Source organism: Channa argus, chromosome 9 (assembly GCF_033026475.1).
Source record: "Channa argus isolate prfri chromosome 9, Channa argus male v1.0, whole genome shotgun sequence".
Lineage (NCBI taxonomy): Eukaryota > Metazoa > Chordata > Actinopteri > Anabantiformes > Channidae > Channa > Channa argus.
Window position 1 is genome coordinate 3,848,171 of NC_090205.1, and position 27,885 is coordinate 3,876,055.

At 43.2% G+C, this 27,885-nt stretch overlaps 1 protein-coding gene across 2 annotated transcripts; it reads left to right on the forward strand.

The window, feature by feature from the left end:
* Nucleotides 1–62: 62 nt before the first annotated feature.
* Nucleotides 63–27,885, forward strand: pde1a (phosphodiesterase 1A, calmodulin-dependent). 2 transcript variants are annotated; one of them, XM_067516658.1, is made up of 17 exons: nucleotides 63–387; nucleotides 467–1,414; nucleotides 10,062–10,088; nucleotides 15,169–15,297; nucleotides 15,910–16,092; nucleotides 16,942–17,008; nucleotides 18,630–18,746; nucleotides 19,364–19,504; nucleotides 19,718–19,818; nucleotides 20,625–20,750; nucleotides 20,851–20,952; nucleotides 21,744–21,864; nucleotides 21,995–22,076; nucleotides 23,027–23,147; nucleotides 23,573–23,757; nucleotides 23,904–24,095; nucleotides 25,082–27,885. In XM_067516658.1, the coding sequence occupies exons 2-17, from the start codon at nucleotides 684–686 to the stop codon at nucleotides 25,132–25,134; spliced, it is 2,478 nt and encodes an 825-aa protein (XP_067372759.1). In that variant the 5' UTR covers nucleotides 63–387; nucleotides 467–683; the 3' UTR covers nucleotides 25,135–27,885. The 2 variants fall into 2 exon arrangements, with proteins under 2 accessions (XP_067372759.1, XP_067372760.1); XM_067516659.1 differs by having other exon boundaries at nucleotides 64–1,414; nucleotides 15,169–15,282.

The window sequence follows — 27,885 nt, forward strand, 5'->3', positions numbered from 1 at the left end:
GGCTATAAAAACGCCTTTTTGCTGTTTGCATCTGAGCGGAGCATAAAGTTATGTGTGTTTGGATCCAGGAAGGGGTGAGGAGGAGGAGATGGAGGAGGAGGGAGCTCTGTCGGCTGCAGGATTCCATCACTCTTAGCAACCGTTGTTGAGTTACCACGGAAACGCTCTGCAAGGTTCTCTGCTTCTCCTTTGTCCTCCTCCATCGCTCTCCTCTCTCTCTCACTCTCACTCTATCCTGTCTTTATTGCTGGTTGACTTCCTTCGTGCGTTGCTACGGCGATGCTCTGGGACATTCAGCTGATCATTTTGCCGACGCAGTGCTGGAGTGCAGAGCTAAACTGAAGCAAGCTGATCACCTTGTTTACTTGTGGGTTGCTGTCGGACACTGTGAGTCTTTCCCTGCTCCTTAACTTTTTAAAAACAAAGACTATACATTGTGACCTTTAACCCCTTGGCTTCCCTTCAGACATCTTCCTTTCGGATTGGCCGATCTGTGAGTTGATATCACAGGAAGTTGGATGAAGTTTCATTTAACGGCTACGATCTGCGTCTATGTTTTCACGACTTTGTGAGTCTAAGACCCATCCGGACGCTTCACAGAGACCAAACTCCGCTTTGTGAACACAACAACTCTACAAACACCTAACAAAACCCACCTCCCTCTCCTCCTCCACCACGGTGAGATGAACGAGGAGGTGGAGGTGTTGCAGTTTCCCGAGGAGGTGCCAGAGGTGGAGGAGCAACAACAGGATGAGGAGGTGCAGCAACAGGAGGTAAAGCAGAAAGAAGCGAAGCAACAGCACATGCAACAGGAGGAGGAGGAGGTGCAACAAGAGGAGATGCAGCAGCAGGAGGAGGTGCAGCAACAGGAGGGACAACAGGAGGAGGAAGAAGTGGAACAACAGGAGATTCAACAGTCAAACGAGGTGCAGGATAGGGGAAAGAAGGAGGAAGAGGTGCAGCAACAGGAGGAGCAGCAAGAAGTGGTGCAGCAGGAAGAGGAGGATGGACAGATGGAGAAAAAGGGGCAGGAGGTGATGGAGCAACAGGTTGAGCGGGAGGAGGAGCAACAACAATCCCAGGAAAAAGTGCCGAAGGAGCACGAGGAAGTGCAGCAGGAAGAAGAGGTGCAAGAGGAGCAGGAGGAGGGGCAACAAAATGAGGTGCTGCAGCAAGAGGAGGAGGGGGAGGAGGAGGTGCAACAGACTAAACAGGAGCAGACTGTAGAGGAGGAGGAGGAGGAGGAGCAGCAGTGGGAGGAGGTGCAGACTGAGGAGATGTCACGGATTGAAGAGCAGTGGACTGAGCAGGAGCAGCAGTTTCAGGAGGTGCAGCAGACTGAGGAGGCACAGGACTTTGCAGACGCTCTGGAGCAGAACCACAACAACCAAGTCCTGATTCGACTAAGAGGGATGTGAGTAAACACAATCAGCTGGTGATGATGTAATGTTGTTGATGATGATGATGATGATGTAATAACAGTATTGATCGGTGTTGGTGTTGTGAGGATCAATCGGCCGGTGTGAGTGCAGGAATCAAGACTGAGAGCCACGGGGACGGCGTCAGGGTGGTAGTTGCCGTGGTGATGTTGGCAAGAAGCGAGGATGGAGGGAAGACAAATGACAGCAAATGATTGGAAACCAGTGGGCGTGCGACATCACTGAACATAAGAGAAAGACAGAGTGAGAGAGAGAGAGAGAGAGAGAGCGTGTGTTTGATGAATCTGTCTGTCAGATTGTCGCTCAGTGGATAAAACGTCGCAGCAGGAACACAATCATCACATCTGTCAATTTGAGCAGATGTACAAGAAAAAAAACTGGAAAAAAGCATGTCGTTTTGTTCTCCATAGTTTCCATGGTAACGACAGCGCGTTGCGATGCAGCAAACTCTCTGCAAAGATCGACAGACAGTGAGACAGACAGAATAAAGCCAGGGCAGGAAAACACGGCGTATGAGGGGAACACAAGCATGAATCACACACCGAGTACGCACAGGTCGGTTATAATGCAAACACGAGCGCAGAAATGTCGCGTGCAACAACAGCATCATTACATTAAAGCAGGGAATTCATTGAGACATTTCGAGAGAAAGGTTTGTTTCCGGGACTCAATTTTGTTAAATCCTCAGCTAGAAGAGCTGGTTTTTATTTAGTTCCGCGCTCTGCTGCAAATTGTCGTTTTAACACTTTGTGTAGTTGCGTCTTTACACGTCGTTGTGGTCAATTGGCATTTGTCCCTGTTCAGTTTCGGTCTCCGGGGTCGTTTGATTGACATGCTGATTAAAATGTTAACTGTCTCCTAAGTAAGTTTTGCACCTGGATCCTAACGGGGATATGTTGTTAATGAGACTACTCGCAGATGTCACTCACATAAAGTTATTGTGACTGCAGCTTTATTAATCATATTTCTGGTTCTGTATTGACTCTAGCGGCACTTTGTTAAGGTTGGGAAAACACTGTGCTCCGACTAATTACCGAACTGATAAACCCCCACCACACACCCCAAAACCATTCTCCCATGACTTTGGTGCTGGCAATAAACATAATCCATCCAGTGCATATCATATTCGCAGCTGCGGATTCGTTGTGTAGGAACAGCTGCCATTGGGTCTTCAGTGTGTCTCAGGGCCAACGCGGAGAGACACAACACAGACAACCATTCACAGTCCCATTAACCTAACAAGTCTTTAGACTTTTTGGAGGAGACCCACACAATCATTGGGTCAACTTGGAAAGTCTGCAGCCCGCTGGGGATTCAGACCAGGGACTCTCTGGCTGTGAGGCAGCAGCACTAACCACTCCAACACCCTGCTTGTATGTTCCTGACAGTCTGACGTCCAAACATGGTTAGTCCATAAATGAGCCTCACAGGTTACACATCAGTCCGCTGCTCGGACCAACGGCAGACTTCTGCAGGACAGAACTCAGCGTGAGCATTGGCCGAGTCCTTGTGGTGAATTAGAATCAGAGCAACGGTGGTAACAACGCCGGTATAGTAGCTTATGGTGTTTATTTAGCTTTTTAGCAAACGTGTCCTCGATTAGAAGCAGTTAGAAACTGTAAAGACAGTTCGTGTATCTGCGGCCCCAGTTCTTTCACTTCCTCTTGTTGGTCCAGATGAAGCTGAAAGGCCCCAGCAGTTGGTCTTCGTCAGAACTGGTTCTTTGAGGTCGACCTGGTGTGAGACAGGAGCTAAAACTAATAATTGAATGAAAACTCCTGCATAAAGAACTGTTTTTATTGTTACACTTGTGGTATTGATCCTTTTACTTAAATAAGAGATGAGAGTATTTCCTTCATCACTGCATGAATTTTTAATATATCTTCACGTGTCTCTGTTGAGGTAGAAAATGTTTTCAGTGGTTGCATTAATTTCCATAAAGTACACACATTATGTCCCTTGGCAACTCTTATTCTGTTTAACAGACCCTACTTGCTATACAGCATCTTGTCTTAGTAACTAGTTGGCAGCAGAGTAAAAGATCACAACAAAAAAAAAGTAACAGAAAATTGGTCGAGGACCAGTTTGCCAGATCCTGTAATAAACATTGGCAAGTGCGCGTGTTATCTGTCAGCAGTGATTCAATGAGAGCGAAACACTGAAGGTGTAAAAATAAAAAAAAGAAGACTTCGACACAGAAAGAGGATCTACTAACCTGAAACAAGTCTGTGCTCTGAGGGAATGTAGTGGGAACTCTCTCGTCATAGCTGGTCCTACCAGTCGCATCATCCGACTCACTGTTTGTGTTCCAGTTCCCACGTTATCGAGTCTCCATCTCGAGGTTGCGTCAACAAATTCATTCAATCTGGTATTTTGAAGCCATTTACTCCCAAAAGCAGCTCAGTAAAACTTCCTGTTCTTTGTATTTCGTTCATGCAATTGCTTTGTCCTTGAAGCATTTAAATACTCACGGAATACAGATGGACAACACATTCATAGGTGTTGCACAGGACACGTATTGGTCTTGTATGCAAAGTTATAAGGTTTGTATACAGGCAAAGAAAACTCTGTAGACTCGTCATGGTGCGAAACATTTCGGATAAACCCTGGAATCAAAATGCAGGACTCAAAAACTCAGAGGAAAGTTGGACCGAGTTGAACTGTTCCCGGTCAAAACCAGCTCTCTCAGATCCAGTCCTCTGATTCAGGGGGATAGCGAGAGGACAGAAGGCGATAACGGCAGAGCGACAGGGGAACAGGTGACTGAGAGGGGGAGAAGCGGGTGGGAAACATAATTCATTGAATGAAATTATGAAGTTGTTGAATGGGTGAATGTTTGACAGCAATGATTTTTCAAGCTTGGGGACGAGGACAACACATGTAAACATATCACGGCTGGCAGCAGCAATAATTGGTTTGATTGCCACCGACACATTGCCGTCCACGGTAAATGAACTCACCATCACACGAGTCAAGCTGTCCACAAGGGAACGATACTGGCTACTGAGCATCCAGAGTGTTTCCACGACCACAGTAGCAAATGAACATGTGAAGGAAAATGTATCAGAATTATGATGTTCGTTCTACAAACAGAACGACCACATCTCACTCGTCCCTACACTCTCACGCACCCACGTGGCAGAAGCTGTCAGACGAAACTGCAGCCACCAAAATGGCACCCACCGCCTCATCCAAAGGAACCAAAATGGCGGCTGGCGTCCCACAAATTTTAATCCTAAACAAGGTTTGGTTGGGTTTAGACCCAAAGTAAACTTGATGAGGTTTACAGTTGACGTTCGGCGTAAAAATCAATGCTTCCCTAAATTTGTGATTACAACAGAATCTTTTTTGAACTCTGCTTGATCAGGAGCTGACAAACCACAACCTCCTCACTCAGAGAGTTTGTATAAATCTTTTTGTGAGTGTAGCTGCTAGATGTCGTCCAACTGTAAATCGTCAACGCAGGTACAAATGACCTATAGAGGAGAACAGTCTTTGTTGACCTGGTGAATTGGTGGAGTTGAAATCACCTTGAACAAATGGTGTCAGCTTCCTTTTCATTGCTCCAAGCTCTTTTAACATTTTTAACATTTATGACACGAAGCCTCTGCTTTGGCGCACTGGTGTGTGACAACATTGGGCCAGATAAAGCCACAAACTCCACTTTTTCATCCCCCTTTTCCTCTAAAAGAAAGATTTGTTTAGATGTGAGGCTGGTGGGAGCTTGGCACTGGAGTGTGCACGGGGAACACAAAGGTTAGCAGACAGATGAATATGAATGACGGTGTGCCAGCAGCTGCAGGTGCAGCGTTTCAGATTGTTAGTGGCTACAAAATCCGCCGAAATGTTCAGTAGAGCTATTCGAGGTATTAACATGCTTCCTGTGTCTATCAGGATTGTTTGTATGTTGTGCATCTACTGGATAGACATATCGGCCTGATACACCACATTTGCGGGTCTGGGTTGTTGGTGGAGAAAAGCAAATAAGTGTGCAGTTTTGTTGGTCATCCTCCCGAGTTTCCGTGGTAACAGCAGAGCATTTTGATGCAGCAAACTCTCTGCTGAGTAAAGAGGGAAAAGAGAATAGGACCGATTCTTTATTTATTTATTCATTGGTGTTGCCACGCAGTTTTTCGGTTCTATTTTTCTGTCAGTTAACCTGGGTTTTTATGGATGTGCTTTGGCGAGAGCAAAGATCCGCCTGCCTTGTGAAGCATAAAACAGAAATCAGTTGAAGCTGTTCAATTACTGCGGTAAACACAGAATAGAAGCCAGGGTTTAGCTCTGGATCACACAGAGAACAGTCTAATGCATCCAGGTACTGACTGAAACACAGGAGGTTAGTTCTGCTCTGTACGATTGTCATTATTATACACTTGTGCAAATAATTGCACTAATTATTTACCTGCTAAAGTCTCCAAACCAACAGAATATAAGTTGTTTCCACGTATTTATACAGTGCATAGAGATATTTGTGCAGTTGGTTTATTACCACCCTGGCTCGTTTTAATGGATGTTCTGCTTTTCCTTCAGGGTTCTCGGGCTTGATGTAGGCGGCGTGTTCACTAAAAGAGCGCGAAATGCCCCCTGCGGTGGAGCATCACAACAAAGTCACGCAAAGAAATAAGGCGTCTAAGAATAAGATATAGTTTCCATGCAAAATATTAATAATGCACAGAAGAAAATGTGTGAGGTGAAAGTAGAGACGCTATCAGTGCGAGGGCAGAAAATTCCCTCAGTGAAGGCATCAGCCTGGAGAAGTCATGACAGAGCGGTGACTCATTCTTCAGAAACTCTCTCCATCCTCACCTGTCACTGCTGCTGCTGCTGCTGCTGCTGCTGCTGCTGCTGCTGCAGCCGGCTTTTGTTTTTTGACTAAAACAGGAAAAATAACCCCTGCTGCCGCCCGCTGCACCGTCCCCAGCCTTTGTCATTCCGCGCTGATCCACCCACACAGGCCGCTGTACAATTACCAGCCGACCATGAAATAACAGGTTGCTGTTGTCAGATTTTAAAGCTGAGACGTGTCAGAGCTGTGATTAGATGTCGGGGTCACATCCCAGAGCTGTGACTGGCTAATTTCAGACCAAACGGAGCGTTCAGATGTTCGTATATCTGGTGCACATATTTACATCCCAGAGGGGTTTTTTTTTCACCGCGGCCCAGTTCATGTAATTGATTGACCAATGAGCCGTGACCGTGGACCCATTAACTCCTGTGTTTCATTGACATTGACTCAGACATCAAACACACTCCGCTTTCTTTACACTTTGTATAACAGTAACAATGAAAATAATAATAATAATGAAGGGATCATTATGTTCACCAGTGTCAATACAATGTTCTATGATACAATTCGACATTTAGTATTTTTTTTACTCTACTACATTTATCTTACATATTTTCACATACAAAATACAGTTTAACCAAATAATATTTTATTCTGAATGAAGCAGCTGTCGGTTCATAAAGTGGTTAAACTCAACTCCAGCTTTAGTTGCCAGAACATTAATGATATTTACGCAAAAATGTAAAAATCGGACTCCACCATGCGACATTTGCTTTTTTTGTTCCTAACATCTTTGCATTGGGCCACTTATAAACAGGGGTTGTTCTGACTTGAGCTCTTTCAAGTTGAAATGATAAACTGCTAAAGTTCATTCGATTTTACTTTTAAATAAACTAAACAAGTTTCCTCCACTGCATGTATTAGAGTTTAGAGACTCTTATTTATTTTTAGAATTTGAAAAAAGCAATCAAGATGAAGACTTTATATATGTCTTTATATCTATGACATTGTTCCGTTTCATAATATTTAATGAATAATACAAATTTTGGTAACTGTGTTAAAGGTTGATGTTGAATTCAGTTCCTACTCACAGTCAATTTTTACCATAGGACCTGCAGCTGCAGGTGAGTTTGCCACAAAATGATTAAAGCAGCTGCACATTACGTCACCATAAAGATGTGACTCTAAAATATGAAATGAGAAAAAAAACGGATAATTCAACATTAAGCATCGAGGTGAAACGATTGGGTAAAGAAATTGATATAATAAAAGAGCTGAATAAAAAGTTTCATGTACTCAACTTTAAATAACGTTTCTAAGTCTTCACTTTAGTTTCTTGTCTGCTCAAGTTGCAAACACATGGAGAACAAACTCCTGAAAGTGATAGTAGTAAGAACTTGCAAAATATATTTGTCTTTATTGAAACGTTGTAAACGTGTTACTTTGACAAGTGAATCAACAAAAGCCAAATGCTAAATCAGCACTTATCACACTGAATCAATATCATGTGCAAAAACAGACTTTTCTCTATAGGAAGGATATAAAATAACAAGCAAGAACGAACATGTGAAGGAAAACACAGAGCACAGCTAGAGTCTGTCCCCAGTCCCTTTCCTCTCAGTCCTCACTCGACCCAGTGTTAGTGACCCAGCTGCAGTTTCACACTAAAGTTCATGTGACGAATAACAGGAACAAGATTTTAATTTGCCGGAAAACAAAACCACACATTTGTTCATTTCTTTTCTCCTCATGCTTTTTCCTTGTTCTCTCGTCTTCAGTGGTGTCAGGGACCGAGCAGGTAGGACACAGGACACAGGAGTAAAGTCACAAAGGAAAATGGGTTTTATTTACCAAAATGTAACATATGCAAAGAAATTTCGATTTATTAACAAACTGAAATTAAAACATAAGTTCTAATCCAAACAGAGACAAAACAAACCTGAGTGACACACAAGGGGCAACATATATACTGGCTGGCCAAACCAATATGACACACAAGGGGTAGACATAACTATAACTGGACAAATTATAAACAAACTCTAGACAAACAGTTTACTAACATCATCCCATTACTCAAATATAAAAAAGCAATAACAAAATAATGAACCAAACAAAATTTAATAACCTATAACATCTAAGGAAACATATTCCCCATATTTTCCCTTCCCTATGTCAAACAGGGTACTTGGTACAGTCCAGGTCCAGTAGGAAGTATTTAAAGTTGACAAAGGCCTCAATCCAATCTTTTATCTGGATGGCCAACGCCCCCAGACCAGCAAAATGATAACTCAAGAAAAAGAGAAATTCAATTAATACAACTTAAACTTAATGACAAGAAACCAAACTTAAGGGAAAAGGTAAGTGAAAACATTACCAGACAAACTTAGATTGTGGCCATCACAAGTGGGAAGCGATAAAGATGCAAATAAGTGAGGGACATGTAGATGTAGATAAAGGAAACAGAGACTGGGGACAGTGAGATGCAGTTAATTTCCATTCAAACTGTTTTACCTTTTATTGTAACTTCGGGGTTACAGGTGTAGACACAGGCCCCAAAATAAGGAAAGTCGAAAACTGTCCGCAAAACACCGAAAGCAGCCAGAGACGAGGTCCAAGAAAACCAGGGAAGTAATCGAAAACACAGGCGATACCACGGGACAATGTGGACGAGACTGTGGGTTATTAGGTTGGAGTTTACGTATATAAACAGGTGAGGGACAGGTGAGCAGATGGGAGGAAAGGGTCAGGGGACTGGACGGGTGGGAATGTGGGGTTACTACAGGGCTGGTCTGACAGGGACAAATCAACAAGGCTCTGAGCAACAAGCGGTTGACAGAATAACGGTGACATAATAAAGATGGCATTAGGCACAGGAGGACTTTCCTCAGGCTTCTGTGCTTTTCCTGGGGAGGACGAGAGGTTGTCAGCCCCCTGAGATTCCCCCCGGAGGCTTTAGTGATGCAACCTTTCAGTCTCCATGGTCTTTGTCGGGGAAACGGGATTAATTATCCTGCAGCTAGAGAGCTCAACGTTAGCCTCAACGCCCAGAGGAATCAACGAGGGGAAGGGAAAACAGCGTGACAGCACAATGTGTTTAAAGGAAAGAACGTGGGGTGGAGTAGTGCGCACGTTACAGGAGACAGGAGCAGGACAAGGGGGAAAACATAATACATGTAAAAATCAAAATGTGGAAAGTCCTAAATGTGGGAAAGAGCATTTTCAAAAGTTCCTTTCGGGCCCCTATACTGCAGACCCCACAATGTGAGTATCAGATAATCAAAGTAGCAACATTACTTATTTACGTTTTGTCCTCTCAGGTCTATTAAATGATATTGAATTAATGATTGGCAGCGTGTGTTTTCAATGCGGCACTGAATTCTTTTTTGCTACTGAAGAAAATGTAAAGCGGTGAAGTTTGTCAGACAGACAGGAGAGTCGTCTTTTATCACGTTTCTTTAAAGACATTTGTGGACGTTAACTTCTGTTGGATAGTGGAGACAATGTCATCAGAAAGTGTAAGTTGTGCTGAGCCTAAAAATACGTCTGTATCTTCAGAGTTGGCTGCGTTATGACTCAGAGAGCAACGTATGAATTTTGATGAAAATTGCAGCACTTGTTTGCTAAAGGGGTTTGAAGCACTTCAATACCCTTGATGAGCTCTGTGTGGGAGTGCGACCTGCAAATGTGGCCTCTGTGCCAAAATGGTCCCGACGTTGCTTTGACACACATCTGGTCCTGAGTTCAGGACTTAATCAGCTCATGATTGAGCGACTGTCTCAACGCAGCGTGTGATTGGTTCAATTCACTGACTCTGTTTTTGTTTTTGTTTACAGGCAGAAATATAAAAGTGCCTCGCAGAGGTAAGACACACACACACACACACACACACACGCACACACGCACACAATCAGACACAGAGGAAGCTCTCAGTCTGAAGCACAGGCCTGAAGAGTCTCTCACTCCTCCTACACACACCTGGACCTGCCTGTCTGTCTTCCTACCTGTGTTTCCCTGTGTCTGCCTCTATTTTTGCACAGACCATCCATGTCCTCTCCGGCTTTGCTGTTGGTCTGACTGTGTGCGTGTGTGGTTTGGCTGTCGCTTCGTGACACAAGTTGTGGGTGCTCGTCTTCTCCTGAAAGAACGTCTATCAAAACTTTCTCACATTTGTCTCCGTCAATCATGTCCCAGTTGCGTCTTAATTCCCTGACAGCCCCCTGCATAAATGAACAAAATATTCTCCGAGCTCTAAGAGAAATGTGTAGGCACCGACAACAGAAGAAACTCCGACACTAACGGCATGACGGGCTGCCAGTCATTGTCAGCCGAAGCTTCAGAGGCTGCCAAGAATCGAGAAGAATCAAAATGTCACCCAGCAGCAGTCTTGATGGTGGTGGAATGTAACGAAGTACATCTTGGGTACATCTCATATGCCGAGCTCATAAAACATGTTGTGATAAATTCAACAGCTGAACCACTAGTTGGCCGACAAAAAATGAATTGTTCTCAAAAAGGCTTAAAGGGTTTGTATTGTGGCAAATGAGACAAATGCGCTTTGGGGCGGATTAGGCTGATGGAGCAAAATTACGAAGTTCCATCTCGGCAGCCGTTTCAGGTTCTTTAAAATGCAAATCGGATGCAAATAGCTGCTGAAACAGCTGCTGGAAGGCGGGGAGCCTGGTCTGTTAGGAGAAATGGATTCGGAGACACCTAAACAACTTCTGGCGAATGAAATGTCTCAGATTTGTTTAAGCACGCGGTATTTAAGAAAAATGACTTAGAGAGACGCATATGATTGTATAGAATTTCCCCCCCCAAAAAACATTACAGCACTTTTTTTTTTTACAGCCAGAGGCAACAATCAACAAACTGGAATCCACAGGAGCAAACGAGTCGCCCAGTTTGAAAGGAGTCGTAAAACATAAAGTGGGAGCAGCCTATGCATCACGAACGAATCCTTTAAGTGGTGCTGTGACTTTCTGAGGAACACGCTTGTAAATGCCAATAAAAATATTAGGAGAAAAGCACATTTGCTCTGGACAAACAATGAAAAAATTCCTAAAAAATGCAAACGGAAAAAAGTGGTTACTGGATTCAAGAAAAGCAAAGTCAGCTTACGTCATAACTCATAAACTAACCAGAAATTCAATCAGAGTCAACATGGTTTATCTAACATATGATCTAATCGCAGATTTATCTTCATCCTTCCACATTACAGTTTGATCAAGACAAAATCGGAAAAAATTATTAATCAACTAAATATATATTTGGTTTAGACCCTTTTTTAATAATTAAAGTGCACAGTGCAACACTGTCAAGGACAATATCACATTTGAATCTAAAAACTAAACAGATGTAGATTTAGTTTGTTTTCTGTTCAAACCAGGAACAGGGGCAGTAATTAGCTTCGGCTTAGCATCGCTTCTTTAGTTCTAACAATGTTTGGTTGTATTGTCCCTGTAAAAAAGACAAAAGAAAGAAAGACAACACCAGCTCTTTTACAGTTCCAGCCTGTCAGATGTGGAGATTTTCTGTTTTACCTCTTAACTGTTTAATTTAGTTTGAATCTTTTTGAGGTTTGGAGGAGAAATAGTCTGGACTCATAACACTTTTCTACCTTATTGGTTCCTGAAACACTTGTACAGCTGCTTCTCATTCTCCTTCACACACACACCTCATTGTGGTTGTTTTGTATTAATATTTTCAACTCATTTTGTTTAGTTTTGGTGATAATTTAGTCTCAGAGTCTATATTTGATTGTCTTGCATCCATTGTGGTTGTTTTATGTCTGTTAGCACAGACAGATCCAAAACGTGGGCCCCCAAACATGATATCTGCAGTATTTAATGTACCTGAAGCATGTGTGTCCAGCTCCCTCACTGCTTTTAGAAGACGTTTCAAAACCTCCAACATGTTGTTTTATTAGCATGTTTCTGCATTTCAGAGAAACCGTGTCTAGCTTCCTCAGCTCTTACACAAAATTAGATGTCTTTTGAAGTGAATGAAAAATAAATGAGCTGGAAGGAGCAGCAACTCTTCACGCTGCAAAAACCCCAGAAATGCCCTTTAAGACGCACAGAGAAACATCCATTTGTAACTGCGGCTGTAATTATTACCGAGGTGGGCAGAAGGGGGAAATTAGCATTGTACTCTGGAAAAGATTAAAATCCCTGAGCAGCATGAATGTTATAACCCCCCCCCCACCTTCCTTAGAGACATTAATCCAGTCAGAATGGGGCTTCAGGTGAGAAGATTAATATCACAGATGTGGCTTCAAACTGACACGACAAACATGTTTATTTCCATAAGGAGACTCCTGTTACTGACCAACTGTGGGCGTCTGCTGATTGACAGGAGGCGAATGTGTCATGTGTCCATCTGGAGGAAACAGATTTTCATGTTCTGCTTGTGTGGTGTGAGCGGGACAGCAGCTGTGCGGATGCAAAGTACAGAGATGGGAACTTCCTCCCATCAGTTAGCAGGTGTGCGTGCAGGCTGCAGACAGGGCTTCGCTTGAGCTTTGTCTGACTCACAAATGTGGTGGAAAATGGAAAAGACAGAAAAGATTGTGGCAGATAATGTGCAGTAACTTTGTCTTCACCCGAGATGATCAAACCTAATAATATCTTGGTGCTAATTTGTATCCTGAAGTGTGAAAACTGCAACTGTGCAAACATAGCGGTTTGGCCGAGTTTGGGCCCTGAACAAACATGGCTTCGTGGCTTAGTTGAGCGTAAAAAATGTCTTTGGAAGACAGGGCTGCTGTTTTTACAGAAAGTTTTTGCTGCCGTCTCCAACCTCGTTACAGCCCCAGCTGGGATCAGAGGACAAAGGGGGAGGCACTGCTCAGCGGTTAGTGTTTACTTGCAGATGAAGAGGCTTGAGTAAATCTCCAGGGAATGTTCTGGCCAACACGACGAGTCAAAGGGACCTAAAATAGACATCGACTCACAAACCCCGACTAACTGACAAAAGAACCATCCTGAACCCGGCTCCCAGTCGACAGAACTAAAACTGCAGACCAACAAAAACAGCAGTGAGCTGCTGTCTCCGATCGAACTGCTGACAAAACACAGTACTAAGTTCTGCAGCTCCTCAGTCCTCACAAGCAGCCTGCTGGACCACGATTGGCTGCAGGTGCCCAGGTATCAGCCGACGATGCGGGCGGGCACAGGTGAGGTGACGCTACATGATCCCCACGAGCAGGTGGTGGAAAAAAAAACAACTAATCCAGGAGATTTTCCACTTCTTATTCTAAACCAACGTACAAAGTAATGAATGTACTTTAAACATGAGTGATGTGTATATCTAGTTGAGGAACAGCAGAGAAAGGTGGAGCGGATTCTAACCACAACCGCTTCATCCATAATGTGCATCTGCAAAAAGTAACAAGTAACTAAAGCCTTTAAATAAATGTAGTTGAGTAAAAAGTAAAATTTTCCTCTGAATTTTTGTAAAGAGTGAAGCATAAAAAGAGAATTTTACTGTCACTGTCATAAATACAAACCTCAGTACTTTTCAGAAAGTGTACTCTCACATGAATCAAGTATACTTTTAATTTACTGCTGTACCAGTTTATGTTACTTTTGCTTTGCCTCACTACACATGTTGCCGCGGATCTTAAACCGATGAGGGCAGCTGTGGCGCGGGACGTGGAGCGGTTCGTCCACTGGTTGGATTGTTGGTAGTTTGATTGCTGGGTCCTCAATGTCCACAGGTTGAAATTTTCTCGGACAAAACATGAAGGGATCACGTCACATTTTGGTGTTTTAGTTACTCTTTCTTTTACCCTTTATAATCACTGCATGTGTATTTCTGATCATTTTTATTAATGTCTTTTAGTCATTTTGTACTTTTTTTTTAATGTATGTTTTTTTCTGCATTAGTTTTGCTTTTGCTAATTTTGCGTGTTATTTTGTTTTTATCATTTTATGACCTACTTTTGTCTCTTTTTGTCGTATTTGCTCTTTGTTCTCTTTTGTCTTTTTGAATAAGTAGATTTTCTTTTTATATAGTTTTGTCACTGCTCATTTTCCCTGTTGTTCAGTTCAGTTTGTTTGTAATTATAAGACTTTGTTAAATTTTCTTCTCTTGCGAAGTCATTTTGCCTTTTCAAACGATTTTGGTTATTTTGTGTTTTTTTTTTTGTTTTTTTTTTAAATCTATTCTGTCTCATTAATAATAAAATTTTGCCTGTGGTTCAAATACTTTTTTGTTCTATCTGCATCATTTTAATAAGAATGTTCATCTGTTTTTAGTCATTTTGTGTGTGTTTTCACTGATCTCTCTAACTTTCAAACAAGAGATATTATTAATCACTTCACTGCACCCAGGGGCCCAGGGGATAATCCATGGCCAGTGCACTGTAAACACAAATTGTTAAACACTAGAAAATGCTCTACAACTGCCGTCCTTTCCATGTTTGAACAAGCAAAAGAAAAGTACCGAAAAACATTCCTATGAATTATTAATGATGAGTTTAAAACCAGAACATTCCCTCAGGATTGTGTAGGTGTGAGTGGATCAGATCTAGTTGATGATGGCCTGGCAACATGGGCAAACAACCACACAACTGGCATCACTTTTTGATTTTCATGCTGCTGAACTGTGATTGGTGCATGGAAATAAATGATGTCCCCTTTTTTCAACTAACAAGAGAACTTAAGAGCGAAAGTAGAAATGCAGATGAGATGACACAACCCAAACAGTTCTAACTTTGACAGAAAATGTTCACGTCACTAACAGTACTGAGCCCCGTAATGAGGAGACGACGAGCATCTTTAGGCATGGATGATACCAAAGACAACAGGGGGCCCCTGAGTATTAATATTTTCTGTTTGGTTGTCACTGTATAAGTCACAAGCATAAGAAATGGACACAAAGAGTTTAAATGCATTGCTTTGTGTGTTGATTCATTTCTGTCCTCCTAATGTGTGTCAGGCTGAAGGGGGCCCTGGAGCAGATGGACCGGGGTGTCGTGGACCTGGCGGAACTCCGCAGGAACCTGGAGCTCGCTGCGGCCATGTTGGACGCTGTTTACACCGATGAGACCAGGTGGGACAGACTAAAGTAAGACAAGAAGGAGGGAAGAATGCATGGAAGGAAAGAAAACATGGAGGATTAGAGAACAAATCTTTGGAAAGTTTCCACATCTTAGAATAGAAGGAAGGAGTATATTTATGTCTTATTTAATGGACAAAGCTTTGGATTCTAGCTGGTCCCACAAGTGGGCCTGGCATTGGGTTGGGATGCAGAAGGCAGCGGGTTCAAATCCCACCCCACCAGGTGTGGCCCCGCCCATCCACCAAGGGCGACCCTGGTGCTCGTCCCGAGCCCAGAAACAAATGGGAGGGTTGCATCAGGAGTAGAAACACGTCCCAAATCAACATACAATATACAATATATTCAAATACAAAGTAAAAATGTACTTTCTAATTTCAAACGTAACCTTAAAAAGTCTCAACTCACAGTATGTAACACCTGTAAAGCTGTTTACAGTTTCGCTATCAAAGCCCTTAGATGTGTAGTTTCAGTAAATGTTTAAGTCAGGTTTTGTGTGACTGTGGTGTAATTGTTGAAACGTGAAGGGAGACAGTAAACTGTACGTATGGGTCAGTTCTTCCTAAACCATAACTATGGGCTGATAATGACAATGGTGACGACATGTTTTGTGCTCTGCAGGCGTCTGTTGGACACTGATGACGAGCTCAGCGACTTGCAGGCGGAGTCAGTGCCCAGCGAAGTGCGCGACTGGCTGGCGTGCACCTTCAGCAGGAAGATGGGCATGGCCAAGCGACGCCCCGAGGAAAAGCCGAGATTCAGGAGCATCGTTCATGCAGTGCAAGCTGGGATCTTCGTAGAGAGGTAAACATTGCTCATGTAAATTCCTGCCAAAGCAATTTTAGCAATAAAAAGTCCTAATAACAATATTGTGGCCAATGGTTTATGGACCCCGTGTACTTCTTTCAAATCTGGGGCAGTCTTATAGTGTTTGGGTTCAGAGTCCTACTTTCAGTGGGGGGAAATCATAACGCTACATTTTTGTGTAAAAAGAATGTTTTTTCCAGTTTGGAGTAGATGTAACAGGCCCCACTGGCACAGAGCTGCCACTGAGTGAAAGCTGACCCCTGCAGCAGGTTCAGCACTGAATGAGCAGCAGATAAATGCACATGGCTTTGGAATGAAATGGCCCGTAATCACATATGAGTGTGAGTGTACAGGTGTCCGCATACACTTACACTTAAGCTGTAAGACAGTCTCAGACAAAAAAGTCAAGGGTTCAGTGGGTTATTTTTGTCATCGACGTCTGAAAAAAAATCAATCGTTCAAAACAAACAGAAAACATCCGGCCCACTTCACCGCAGATGCGATTACGAGGTCGAACATGAAGTGTAACAATGTTAGCGTGCGAGCGAGCTGGAGATGGAGCTCATGTGGGGAAACTATCATTAGAGTATAAATGACTCCCATTGATAGACCGCTATCAGTTCATCTGCTGCAGCTTAATGACGCATGAAATCAAAAAATATCTGCTGCTGCTGCACCAAGGCAGTGTCTGTGTGTGTTTGGGAGGCAGTTACCATGGTGACAAACAATCCATCCAAGTCACAAACTGTGGAGGAGGGCGGCTGCAGGGGGTCGGTGTGAGGAGTGTTTATATACAGTCTATGTGTAAGATTTGTGCATGATGGTTTTATCTGTGTGTGACATCAGGATGTACAGGAGGACATCCAACATGGCCGGTCTGACCTATCCTCCCACGGCTTTGACAGCTCTGAAGGTAAACACCTGTTTATTGCTGCAGTCCCACCTGCAGGAAGTGACATATTGTTGTACTAAATCTTTGCTTGGTCAATAATTAACACTTTCTAAAATCAGGATGAAAGTATTTTTACCGTCCAGGAGTTTTGTTTAGTCCAGAAACTTGGCAGGACAGGAGGGACGACGAGAGGATGCAGAAGATGAGTGGATGGGGGGGGGGAAAGGAAGTAGATTCTGAACAGCAAAGGAGAGCAAGCGTTTGGAAAGACTATGAGGAAGCAGATGGGAAGTGTCAGGAACAAAGCAAAGCAAAATAGATGGCCAAGAAAGAGGTGGAAAAAACAGGTCCCAATGAAAGGAATGAGGTGCAGAGGGAAAAAAAAAAGGATGTGAAAAAGAAAAAAAGAGGTAAGAAAATAGAAGGTTTGAAAACCACAGGAACAAGAGGTGGTAGAGCTGAAAATAAGGACGGAAAACTAGGAGCTAGAAAAGGAAAGAACACAGAAAAGAAAATACGGAGTTGGAAAAGATGAAAATTAAAAGTGCAATCAGAAAGGATTTAAGGAGATGTTGAAGGAGAGAGGAAGTGGGAACAGTTAAATAAGATCAGGGGGAGACTGGACAGGAAAGGGGCATGAAACGTTAGATAAACGCTTGCTTTAATGATGCATAAAGACATTATTTCACCTTCAGGGTTTCCTGTACAAACAAAACGAAATGAAATTACAATCATTCTGCAGCCGTTCCTCATTAAGCTTATCATGTCGTGACGTGAAACACACATGGAAACAAGTTCCGAGAAAAAAAACAGTTCCAGTCATAACATGAACAACTCCTGAAGCTGTGTGATACCTATGATAAATGTCACAAATCATTATTGTCGTTAATGTTATGGACTTGTTGGACTATGTTGTTATTTCATCTCCTCCCAGTCTGAGCAAACATTATTATTATCACACTGCCCCCTGTTGGCTGAAATACGACATTACAGTCAATTAGACTCAATGAAGACGTCAGAATAAACTGCACTGTCCCCTAGAAGATCCGAAGCAGAACTACAAACCTAATTACTTGATGCTTTTGATTACATAAATGTGCAAATCTAGTCCAGATTTGTTCCACATGTGCCCCGTGAATAAGGTTTCTGCAGAAATGTAAAATTCTCTTACGTCTAATTCAGGTACAGATTCGAGGACAGAGCCACTTCAAAAACCTGATGTCTGACAATTTACTGTGATAAATCAATTTTTAAGTCTTCTCTTGACTAACTGATCCTTTAGTTAGGAGCCAAGAAAAGCCAATGTTGGGGGTGAGAAACGTAAAGTTTTAATAGGACAAAATACGTGCTGTCAACTTATGTCACATTTGTGCTGTAAACTGCAATTAAGCTTTCAAAGGAGACATTTTTTTCCTTCTTACATACAAAAAGCTTTAATGACTAATTAATAAACACATACTCTACATCACTGAGTTATTTTACCAGTTACTTTCCACCACTGTAAAACACCAAATCCATGCAGAACAAAGATACACTTGCACACAGAACTTTTTCTGGACGTCTCCTTGTTTCAACCACATGTTATTAGGTGAATAATATGAGTCTCACTGTTTTTTTTTTTTGTTTGCTTGTTTGTTTCCAGGATGTGGATCAGTGGTCTTTTGATGTTTTTTCCTTTCACGAGGGCACAGGAGAGCATGCCCTCAAGTTCCTTGTCTATGACCTCCTGACCCGCTATGACCTCATCACCAGGTTCAGGGTACACACAACTTCGTATCATTAACACCTGTGAGGTAGAGCTCTTCATGTAAACTAGACCCAATTATACCCGTGTGTAATTTGTACGTAACATGAGGGGGGGGAGGGGTCCTGGGTCGGGTATCGGTTGCACATCTGTGAAGAGTTATTCAGAGGCTGCTGCGGCTAAATCTCTTTTTGAGAAGGGTTGATTAGATGGATTTGGCGGTTGAAAAACAAACAATGGATTGAAGCTACACACAGCAGCAGATTAGCTTAGCTTAGCACAAAGACTGGAAACTGGCAGGATACTAGTCCTGCCTCTGTCTGAAGGTAACTAAGTCTCCACCAGCTCCTGTAAAACTAGTACTTCTAAACAACATTATGAAGTACCTGCTGCCAAGTTTCAGAATCTGAGTAGTTAGATTTATGGTTTGACTGCATAACAAGTCCAGCCGACGATCACGACCTGCTGAGCAGATAAGGAGGCGGAGTGACGCCCTACTGACCCGCGGTCCCAAAACCAACAGTTAATGACCATCAAAAGTCATGAAAGCATTAGAAGTGGGTGAATACAGTCATGCTACAACTGCAGGTGTCCGAGTCTTACAGTAGTACTCATAGTACCTCTATCAACAGATCCCTGTGCAGGCTCTGGTGCAGTTTGTTGACGCTCTGGAGAATGGATACAGCAAACACAAGAACCCCTACCACAACCTGATCCACGCTGCCGACGTCACACAGACTGCACACTTCCTGATGCTACACACTGGACTGATGGTGACACACACACACACACACACACACATAACCTAAACACTTTATCCTGAGTTTAAACTCAATTAACCCTAAAACTGAATGATGACAATTGTTTTTTATCCTCAAAATAAATGTTTCCTTTATTGTGTCTAATGAGTTTACTCTACTGCTGTTACAATGTGACTGATATCAATGCATTCAGAGAACAGTGTGTGTGTGTGTTTGCGTGTGCAGCACTGGCTCAGCGAGCTGGAGATTCTTGCGATGGTTTTTGCTGCAGCGATTCACGACTTTGAACACACAGGAACCACCAACAACTTCCACATCCACACCAGGTAATGTCGACGGTTACGTCATCTGATTGTTCAGGAAGGTCAGATCCTTCACGTGCAACCCAAATCTTTGCACACGACTTCAGTGCTGCAACATCCTGCACTGACCTGACTTTTTAAAAACCGGTCGCAATAAAAATATGCACGTGAGTGTCCTCATAACAGAATAACAAGAACATAAACATGCGGTTGTTGAGGTTTCTGTCATTAATGCAGTAGGAGCGTAGGATATGATGCTGCCATTCCTTCTGCCAAGTTCCCCCAGTGGCTACTTGTGGTATTACAACCAAAAACAAATCCTCCATTCATTCATCCAGCTACTACTTACATGAAACTGTTGAACGAGCACCCTGCAAACCTACAAACATCTCTTTTTGGAACGTTTTCCCAAAGGCTTGAAAAGTGATTTGCATCGCAAAGTAAAGACTATGAGTCAAATGAGAGCAAGCGTCGGAGCCTGAAGGGGAAATGCTGTTGCACATGTGGAATCCACAGTGTGTGAGACAAAGCATCATTGAGCACATATGCATTTCTCACGTAGGTGTTATTATGAAATTCCATCTCTGCAGTTAACCCACCCGCTGGGGAGAACTAGCACTGAGTTTTACATTCAGGGACAGACTCCTCTATGCTCTACCCATTGAGCTAGCAGGCTGCTTAAGAGCCTCTGAAGAGATGTGAACATTGTTGAAAGGACCAGTAGTGTCCTCCAAAGTACGACTTGCAGCTAGATTTTGGAGCTCGATTGTGCAGCTGCTCCAGTTCTTCTCAGTACTTCTCAATACTTCCTCTTTGTATGTGTCTGTCAGGTCGGAGGTTGCCATTCTGTACAACGACAGATCAGTGCTGGAGAACCATCATGTCAGCGCCGCCTACAGACTGATGGCAGAAGAGGACATGAACATCCTGGTCAACTTGAACAAGGACGACTGGAGGTCCACACACAGAACGCTGATTAGCTGATGCTTTACGGCCTGAGGCCTCCGTCCTGGTTATCGATCCGTAATTATGTCCATTGTGTGTGTTTATTGGCAGGGAGCTGAGGTCCCTGGTGATAGAGATGGTGATGTCCACAGACATGTCCTGTCACTTCCAGCAGATCAAGACCATGAGGAACGCCCTGACTCAAACACACGGGTCAGTGCTGCAACTGTGACCTCTGACACCGACACTGTTTAGACGCTACTGTACATTAGAGCGACATAAAGGTGCTGGTTACATTTTGTCAGTGTTTTTTTTTTTAATCTACATTACCAAACGTTTATATTATAAAAGGATTCATTCCTTTTGCGAAAAAGCTTTAGTGCACAATGCACATACCAATATGTGGTGGTGTGGATGATACTTGGCAAAGGGGGGAGAATACAAGGTGTTTTGGAAATAATCAACTGAATTTAATGGAACAATGGACGCTCACATTTGCAATATTAGATTCATTCTGGCAGACAGCGCGAGGCTGACAACCAGACCAGCAGTGGGAGTTTGGTGAAATAAACATAAGGTCCCGCAGACTGCCGAACCAGATTGGGCTGCGGATCCCTGTCGAGGCTTTCACAGGAACACTACTGAGTCTGGCCGGAGAGCCAAGCTTCCCCTTTTTTGCTTCTGTCTGTCCAGCATGAGTGTGCAGTAGAGGTGTGGGCAGCTGTCACGCTTCTCAGCTCACGCTTGGATGAGATTTTGGGAAGGATGCTGTCATCAGTCTGTCCACACGCTGGTTCTGCTCGTGCTGCTGCAGCAGCTGTCCTGGGGACTGTACAACTGGACACTAGGATCAAAATACAAAAGAGAAAACACACAGCTGCTCACTTAAACTAAGCCTGATTCACTCAGCTGTTTAAGGCACCGAGTGATTGCAAACTGTTTCCCGCTCTCTCTCTCTCTCTCTCTCTCTCTCTCTCTCTCTCTCTCTCTCTCTCTCTCTCCAGGATAGACAAAGTGAAAGTTTTGTCTCTGATGCTTCACGCTGCAGACATCAGTCATCCAGCTAAGGCCTGGCCACTGCACTACCGCTGGACTCACAGTCTGATGGAGGAGTTCTTCAGACAGGTGCACACACACTTGTCTTGATAGGAGCCCTCAGTCCTTTTCTCTTATCGTTAAGACCGACTGCCTAAGCCCAAACCTTAAACTCCTCTCCTGGCAGCTCATGTTTCCTTGGTGATGGTGTCTTTTTCAGGGAGACAAAGAGGTGCAGCTCGGCCTTCCTTTTTCTCCTCTCTGCGACCGCAAAGCCACGATGATCGCCCAGTCCCAGATAGGTAAGAACAGCCATTAAGTCCCACAGGCAACTGAGGAGCACCATTCACTAGTGTGTGGACTTTTTCAAACAGTTTGTGATGCTTTGGTTAGTGTTAGATCCTAAGACTGGGGAACAGATTCTGCTGGAATGAAATGTAGTTTTCTGTAGATGTGTGTTTCCTCTTGCCTTAATCTGAATCTAACCTTTACCTTAACCCTGTAGGGTTTGAAAAAATTAAACCAGACCACAACCCTTCTCTAAACCAAACACGTTGCATCTGCCTTCTCCCAAGACTTGGGAACTAACTTTTTACCAGATGGAATTAGCCAAAGTCACGTGTTTGTCTCTAAAACGTTTCAAATGTGTGGTGTCCATCTACAGGAGGTGAATCCTTTGCAACACACAGAGCACACACACCTACTGATCTTGAGTCAGTTGCCGCCTGCAGTTTAGGCTGATCCTCACTCAGTAATTCTACAGTAGTAATCTGCAGATCACCACATTTACTGAAAGTACAAAAGTACTCTATTAGGAAAACAATGTATTAATATTGGAATTGAATGTGATTCAATTCAATTCAATTCAATTCGTCTTTATTTAGTTATCACCAATTCACAACAAAGTCATCTCAAGGCACCGAATAAAGTCAAGACTATAAAGATGAAATGCAGTTCACAACAAAAATATCAAAGTCTTGATTAGATTTATTCGACAAACTGTCAAAATGTGAAAATGTATGAGAAATAAGAAAAACTGCAAAGCTTCTAATGCTCTACAAACTGAAGCTGTGAAATTAACTGCTGATTAACTTTGCTTCAACAGTGACACCTGCTGGGAATTTGAAAGACTGAACGTATTCTCTGCCCACATTTTCCAAAGAGGAACTTATCATTATTACTTATGGCAGGGCCCTTATGCTTTTACATTTCGTCTCTCATGTGTTCATATTTTCTGGTTTTTGTCCGTCAGGTTTCATAGACTTCATTGTGGAGCCGACCTTTAGCGTACTGATCGACACCACCGAGAAAGTGATTGGTCCTCTGATTGAAGAGGACAGGAAGGCTAAAGAGACTGGAAACAGAAGATCCAGGTACTATTACCGCTACTGCCACCAGAGCTCAAATCATATGTAGGGACGCATGATGTTCACTTGTAAGGTTAGCAAGAGATGGGAGCCTCTAACCATTTGTTGAGCTTTGTTCCCTAAATGAGATCAGAGCTCATAGGATCATAGTATTGTTGCAAATACATTAAGTCGTTGGTCCAAAAGTACAAGAGCCTCCCTAGACTTCGAAAATGACCATATAACTGAATTTATTTTCACTAGTTTAACTGAAAACGTGCTATTTTAGCTTCATAAACATAGTTTTCCTAAAATAAAAACGTGCAGTGTAGAATATTAGTGAATCTAAAATCTAAGTATTACAACTCAAACATGGATCAAATGTGAGTGTAGAACTATTTGTTCTGACCATGTGGGTCAGAACCCTGGTCCATAACCCTGCGCTGATTCAGTTTGACAGGAAGTGGCTCCGTTACCGTGGAGTCGGTCCAGAGACACAGTAGCGGTCGTCTTGGTAGCAGTGACGATGGACAGATGGACTTTTCTCTGACGGCCATCGATCTGCCGGCTCTGAAGCTCCACCTATCCAGCGTCATAACCAGCAACAAAGACCGATGGAAAGAGCTGTCTGTGCACGGTACACACACACACACCGACACACACACACACACACACAGGGGTAAATTCTAACTTTTACATGTACATCACATGTTCTTCGAGATAAGGAAGAAATGCCATTCTTCAACAATCATGGCGACACTTTCCTGTGTCTACCGTGCACAGAGCTGGCTAATAAGGAACAAGAGGAACGAGAGGGAGGCGAGTCCAACGTCAAGTCAGACATCCACTCGCACGCTTCACCACGCCACAGTGTCCCCGATGGACACGCGTCTGACCAACCACAGAACTCAGACGACTCCCCGCCTGATGAGGCCCACGCTGACCACATGCCTGCAGACCACCTGACCTGGAACGGTACAAACACGATTGTACACACAGACACTTGGCAGCTGCAGTGATGCATTAGCTTGGTGAACCCACAGTTGTTCGTGTATGTGCACAGTCTCTTATCAAAGCATGAACACAAAACCCTAAAATGTCCCACATTCTCTCTCATTCAGCTTTAATTGTTGGTCTACTTTCCTCAGAGTCTTTGTTCTTTGACCACACACTAAACCTTTCCACTCCTTTTTGTCTATTAGATTGTAGCTGGCAATTTTTATTCTTTCCCACGTTTCCTGATGGAAATTATTACTTTGTGAGTTTTTCCACATCTTTGGAAGTGTCCCAAACCTTGTTATACAGTTATAATAACAAGTGCTTTCCATAATCATTCAGATTCTTCAGTACGTGTGTAGGTTTGCTGATCACTTAATCACTTATCCTGATTATCCTGAGTTAATTTAGAGACACCAATTGACATAACATGCATGTTTTTAGACTGTGGCAGGAAACCGGAGAAAACCCACGAAAGCACAGGTAGAACATGCAAACTCCATACAGAAAGGCCACAGCCAGCTGGGCATTCAAACCGGGGACCTTCTAGATGTGAGGCGGCAGCGCTAACCTCTTAAGCACCGTTGTGTCCCACATTGTCACATCCGTTTTAAAATAAACGATTTGCTAGAATTGATTACAAATTTCCTGTAATTAGCATCTTAAATGGAGAAAAGTCTTCACTCTGTTGTGTGGTGATGGTTTTTTTCTTCTATCACTTGTGCCAGTTTCATGTTGTTTGTGGGGAAATTAAGGGTTCTGTATTTGCGAAAGGGTACCAACAATACTGAGCACAAACGGCTCGTATGTACGCGGTCCAACCCGCATTCTTTTACCACACGAGGTTTTCTGATCACAAACCATAGCTGGAAGAGCAGAGGAACACGAGGGGAATCGTGTTTCTTCATGCGAAAAACATTTAGTTGCAGTGTTGAACGGTTAAACAGCCATTGTTATGTTTGCAGGGGCCGGTTCAGGCGAGGAGCAGGAGGATGATGAAGTGCCTGAAAACGCCTGATGACGCTCTGGGGGCGAACTCACCACTGTATCTGACTGTGGCAGATCACCATGGCAACAGGCGGCACGGTGCAGTGACGGCGAGAGCTCAGGCTCTCTCAGCAGCTGACTCAAAGGCCCCTCAGTGGCCCTCAAAGGGCCACCAGACCTTATGTTTACAGCTCATCATGAAAACACCACAAAGTCACAACATTCATCAGATTACAGCTTCTTAGCAGCTTCATGGTCCAGTCACACTGGTGAAAGTGTTTCGTGAATTTTTTTATTAGACTCAGAGGATTGTTGTCTGTGAAGTAAGTGGAAATATCACATTTTAAATAAAAGCTACGACCAACAGGGGAGAACCAGAGAGTGCACAATGGCTAAAAAAAAAACGTCCATTGATGACTGAAGCGGGCACAATGTGAATGAGACATGAAGGTGTTAAGAAGCAGACGAGGAGGGTTTTTCTGAACGGGTGCGTTGCTATATATACAAAGCGATTTCAGCCCTGCTCTTGTCCTGAGTTCAGATAATCAAGCGTGCTGTGCTTCCGGCCACATCCCAATACGTGCTGTCCCCCCTGCCGAACAATAGAATAAAAGAGGTGTTTAGCTTTAGAAAGCGTTGTTAGTCGGTCCAATTTGCCTCCGATTGAAACAATATACAGTTCATGAATTTTATAAAGTCATTCTGGTTCTCAGAGGATGGAGCGTAATAACTTTGCTGATCCCTTGATTTTACAACTCAGCACACGATTTTGCTTTTGCTCATTTAGTGACATATCTTAAATGTGTAATGGATTGGTACAATATTTTGCACCTGCTATTCTGCTATTCATGGTTCCCACAGGATGAATCCTAATGACTTCAGTGAGCCTCTCACCTTTGCTCATGTTCCACCGCGTTGTTTTGAGTGAAATGCTTCAAGAATTAGCAGACGGATTAAAAAATACATTAGGCTCAAGTACACATGTTCCTGTGGAGCCACACTCACTCTAGTTCATCCACAAAAAAGAAATAAATAAAAATACAGGCATGACGAACAGGTGTACAACCACCCGAGGGTTTGTGTACATTTTGTAAAAGTGACCTTTAATTTGCATAAATTCCTCTGCTGGAGTGTTTGTGTAGCCAGTGTCCAAATGGCCTGTGTGTAATGCCAGCTGTGGCTGGTAACTAGCTAGCAAAATGTGCCACATTTGTGTGTGTGTGTGTGTGTGTGTGTTTGGGCCAAACGCAGCCATTGAATGGCTCAGCACGTTCACCTGTGATGCTGTGCATTCAGTGATGTGGTGACTGCTATATTTCCATTGATAGCTGGTGACGTACTGTGGCTGACGAGTTATTAGCTAACACGCAGACCGGATATAATTATCCTAGTGATGAAGCAGATTCTGCTCCAGAATTAAGCGATCCAAGCCCGAGGATCTGAGCCGGGCAGAGAAGGAATGCTGGCTAATTCTGGATTGATCACACAAGGCACAATGGCCCTATTTTCTCAGGGTCACAACGCCTGCAAGTTGACTGGTTTTATTTGCAGAATATGTTAATTAGGTCCATTATTGTTTGGAAAGTGCGAGAATTATCGTACTTTACTCAGTTTTTTCTCCATGTGTGGTGAGCTGGAAGCTGTAACTGGGGCATGTCAACGCATTACAGTCATCTGGATAAATTTTAAGGCTGGAAGTCTGGAAAAAATAAATTGGTGCCACAGTTTGACCCAGTGTCCATTTCCATGAGGAAAAATAAGGCTGGTTTTGTTTGTCTGGAGAAATGATCCAGTAAACAGTTGTTTTTACTGGCCTTTAACGAACAACATTTCCCATAAGCCCCAGAAAGTCACTAAAGAACAAGAGGGTCTTAATGCGTTGAGGGCAGAGGGAGCTGAACACCGATTACAAAAAGCAGATTTAGAAACTTGTCTTGGCGAGTTTGCTAAGTATGGAGGAAGCAGAGATTCGATGATGCAATGATGCAAAAAGTTGTTCAACTTTGTTAAAGTCAGAACGGTTTCACTTTATAACGACAACAAAGCCAGTTTGTGTTAGCAGCAAGAGAGATTACAGTGAATGACAGAAGCTGAGCAAGAACGTGGGTTTCGACATTTTCCACTGGGCTTTGCAATCCTGTCAAAAATTCAATCATAGAGCATCTGAAGGCATTTAATAATCGAACTCTCACTGCGGCTATAAGATGTATTTAATTCAGTGCTTCCTGTTTCCTGACTGGACCGTAACCACACCAGGCTTTTGTTTTCATGGAAAAGAGCAGGGCTACTGTGTATCTAAGTTTGTTATAAATGAGACGTCAGCTGTTCCCCACCTGTTCTGCACCTGTTGTGATGTCACAGAGGGGGCGTATCGAGAGGCCAAATCACATTTGAGAGTTTTAGCCTTTAGAAGAGCCACGGTTTACATGTAAACACTTTAAAGGATGTTTTCTACAACGTGGATCATCTTGTACTTTTAGCACACACCCAGAGTTTAGCGTAACATTTTACTCCTCGCCATCCGTGTGGGAACTGTGGGCGTGAACACTGGGATGGAAGCAGACATCAGAAAACGCCAGGATTTGTCAGACTGCTTCTGTGCTCTGTTGTAAAATCACATTAGTTACTTCTGACTGAACAAACAATAGTCAATAGTCATCGTGTGCATTTTGGCTCTGTGTGTGTGTGTGTGTGTGTGAGACTGAGTGAGTGTGTGTGTGTGCGCACAGTATACTGTACAGCTGTTTTCTGTATTATTGTATTAAACAGTCACACAACTCTA

Coding starts and splice junctions, on each gene's coding strand:
- pde1a (XM_067516658.1), top strand. CDS start 684: ATGAACGAGGAGGTGGAGGTGTTGCAGTTTCCCGAGGAGGTGCCAGAG. Junction 19,819..20,624: donor AACTTCCACATCCACACCAG/GTAATGTCGACG, acceptor TGTGTCTGTCAG/GTCGGAGGTTGCCATTCTGT. Junction 23,148..23,572: donor ACTGGAAACAGAAGATCCAG/GTACTATTACCG, acceptor GCGCTGATTCAG/TTTGACAGGAAGTGGCTCCG.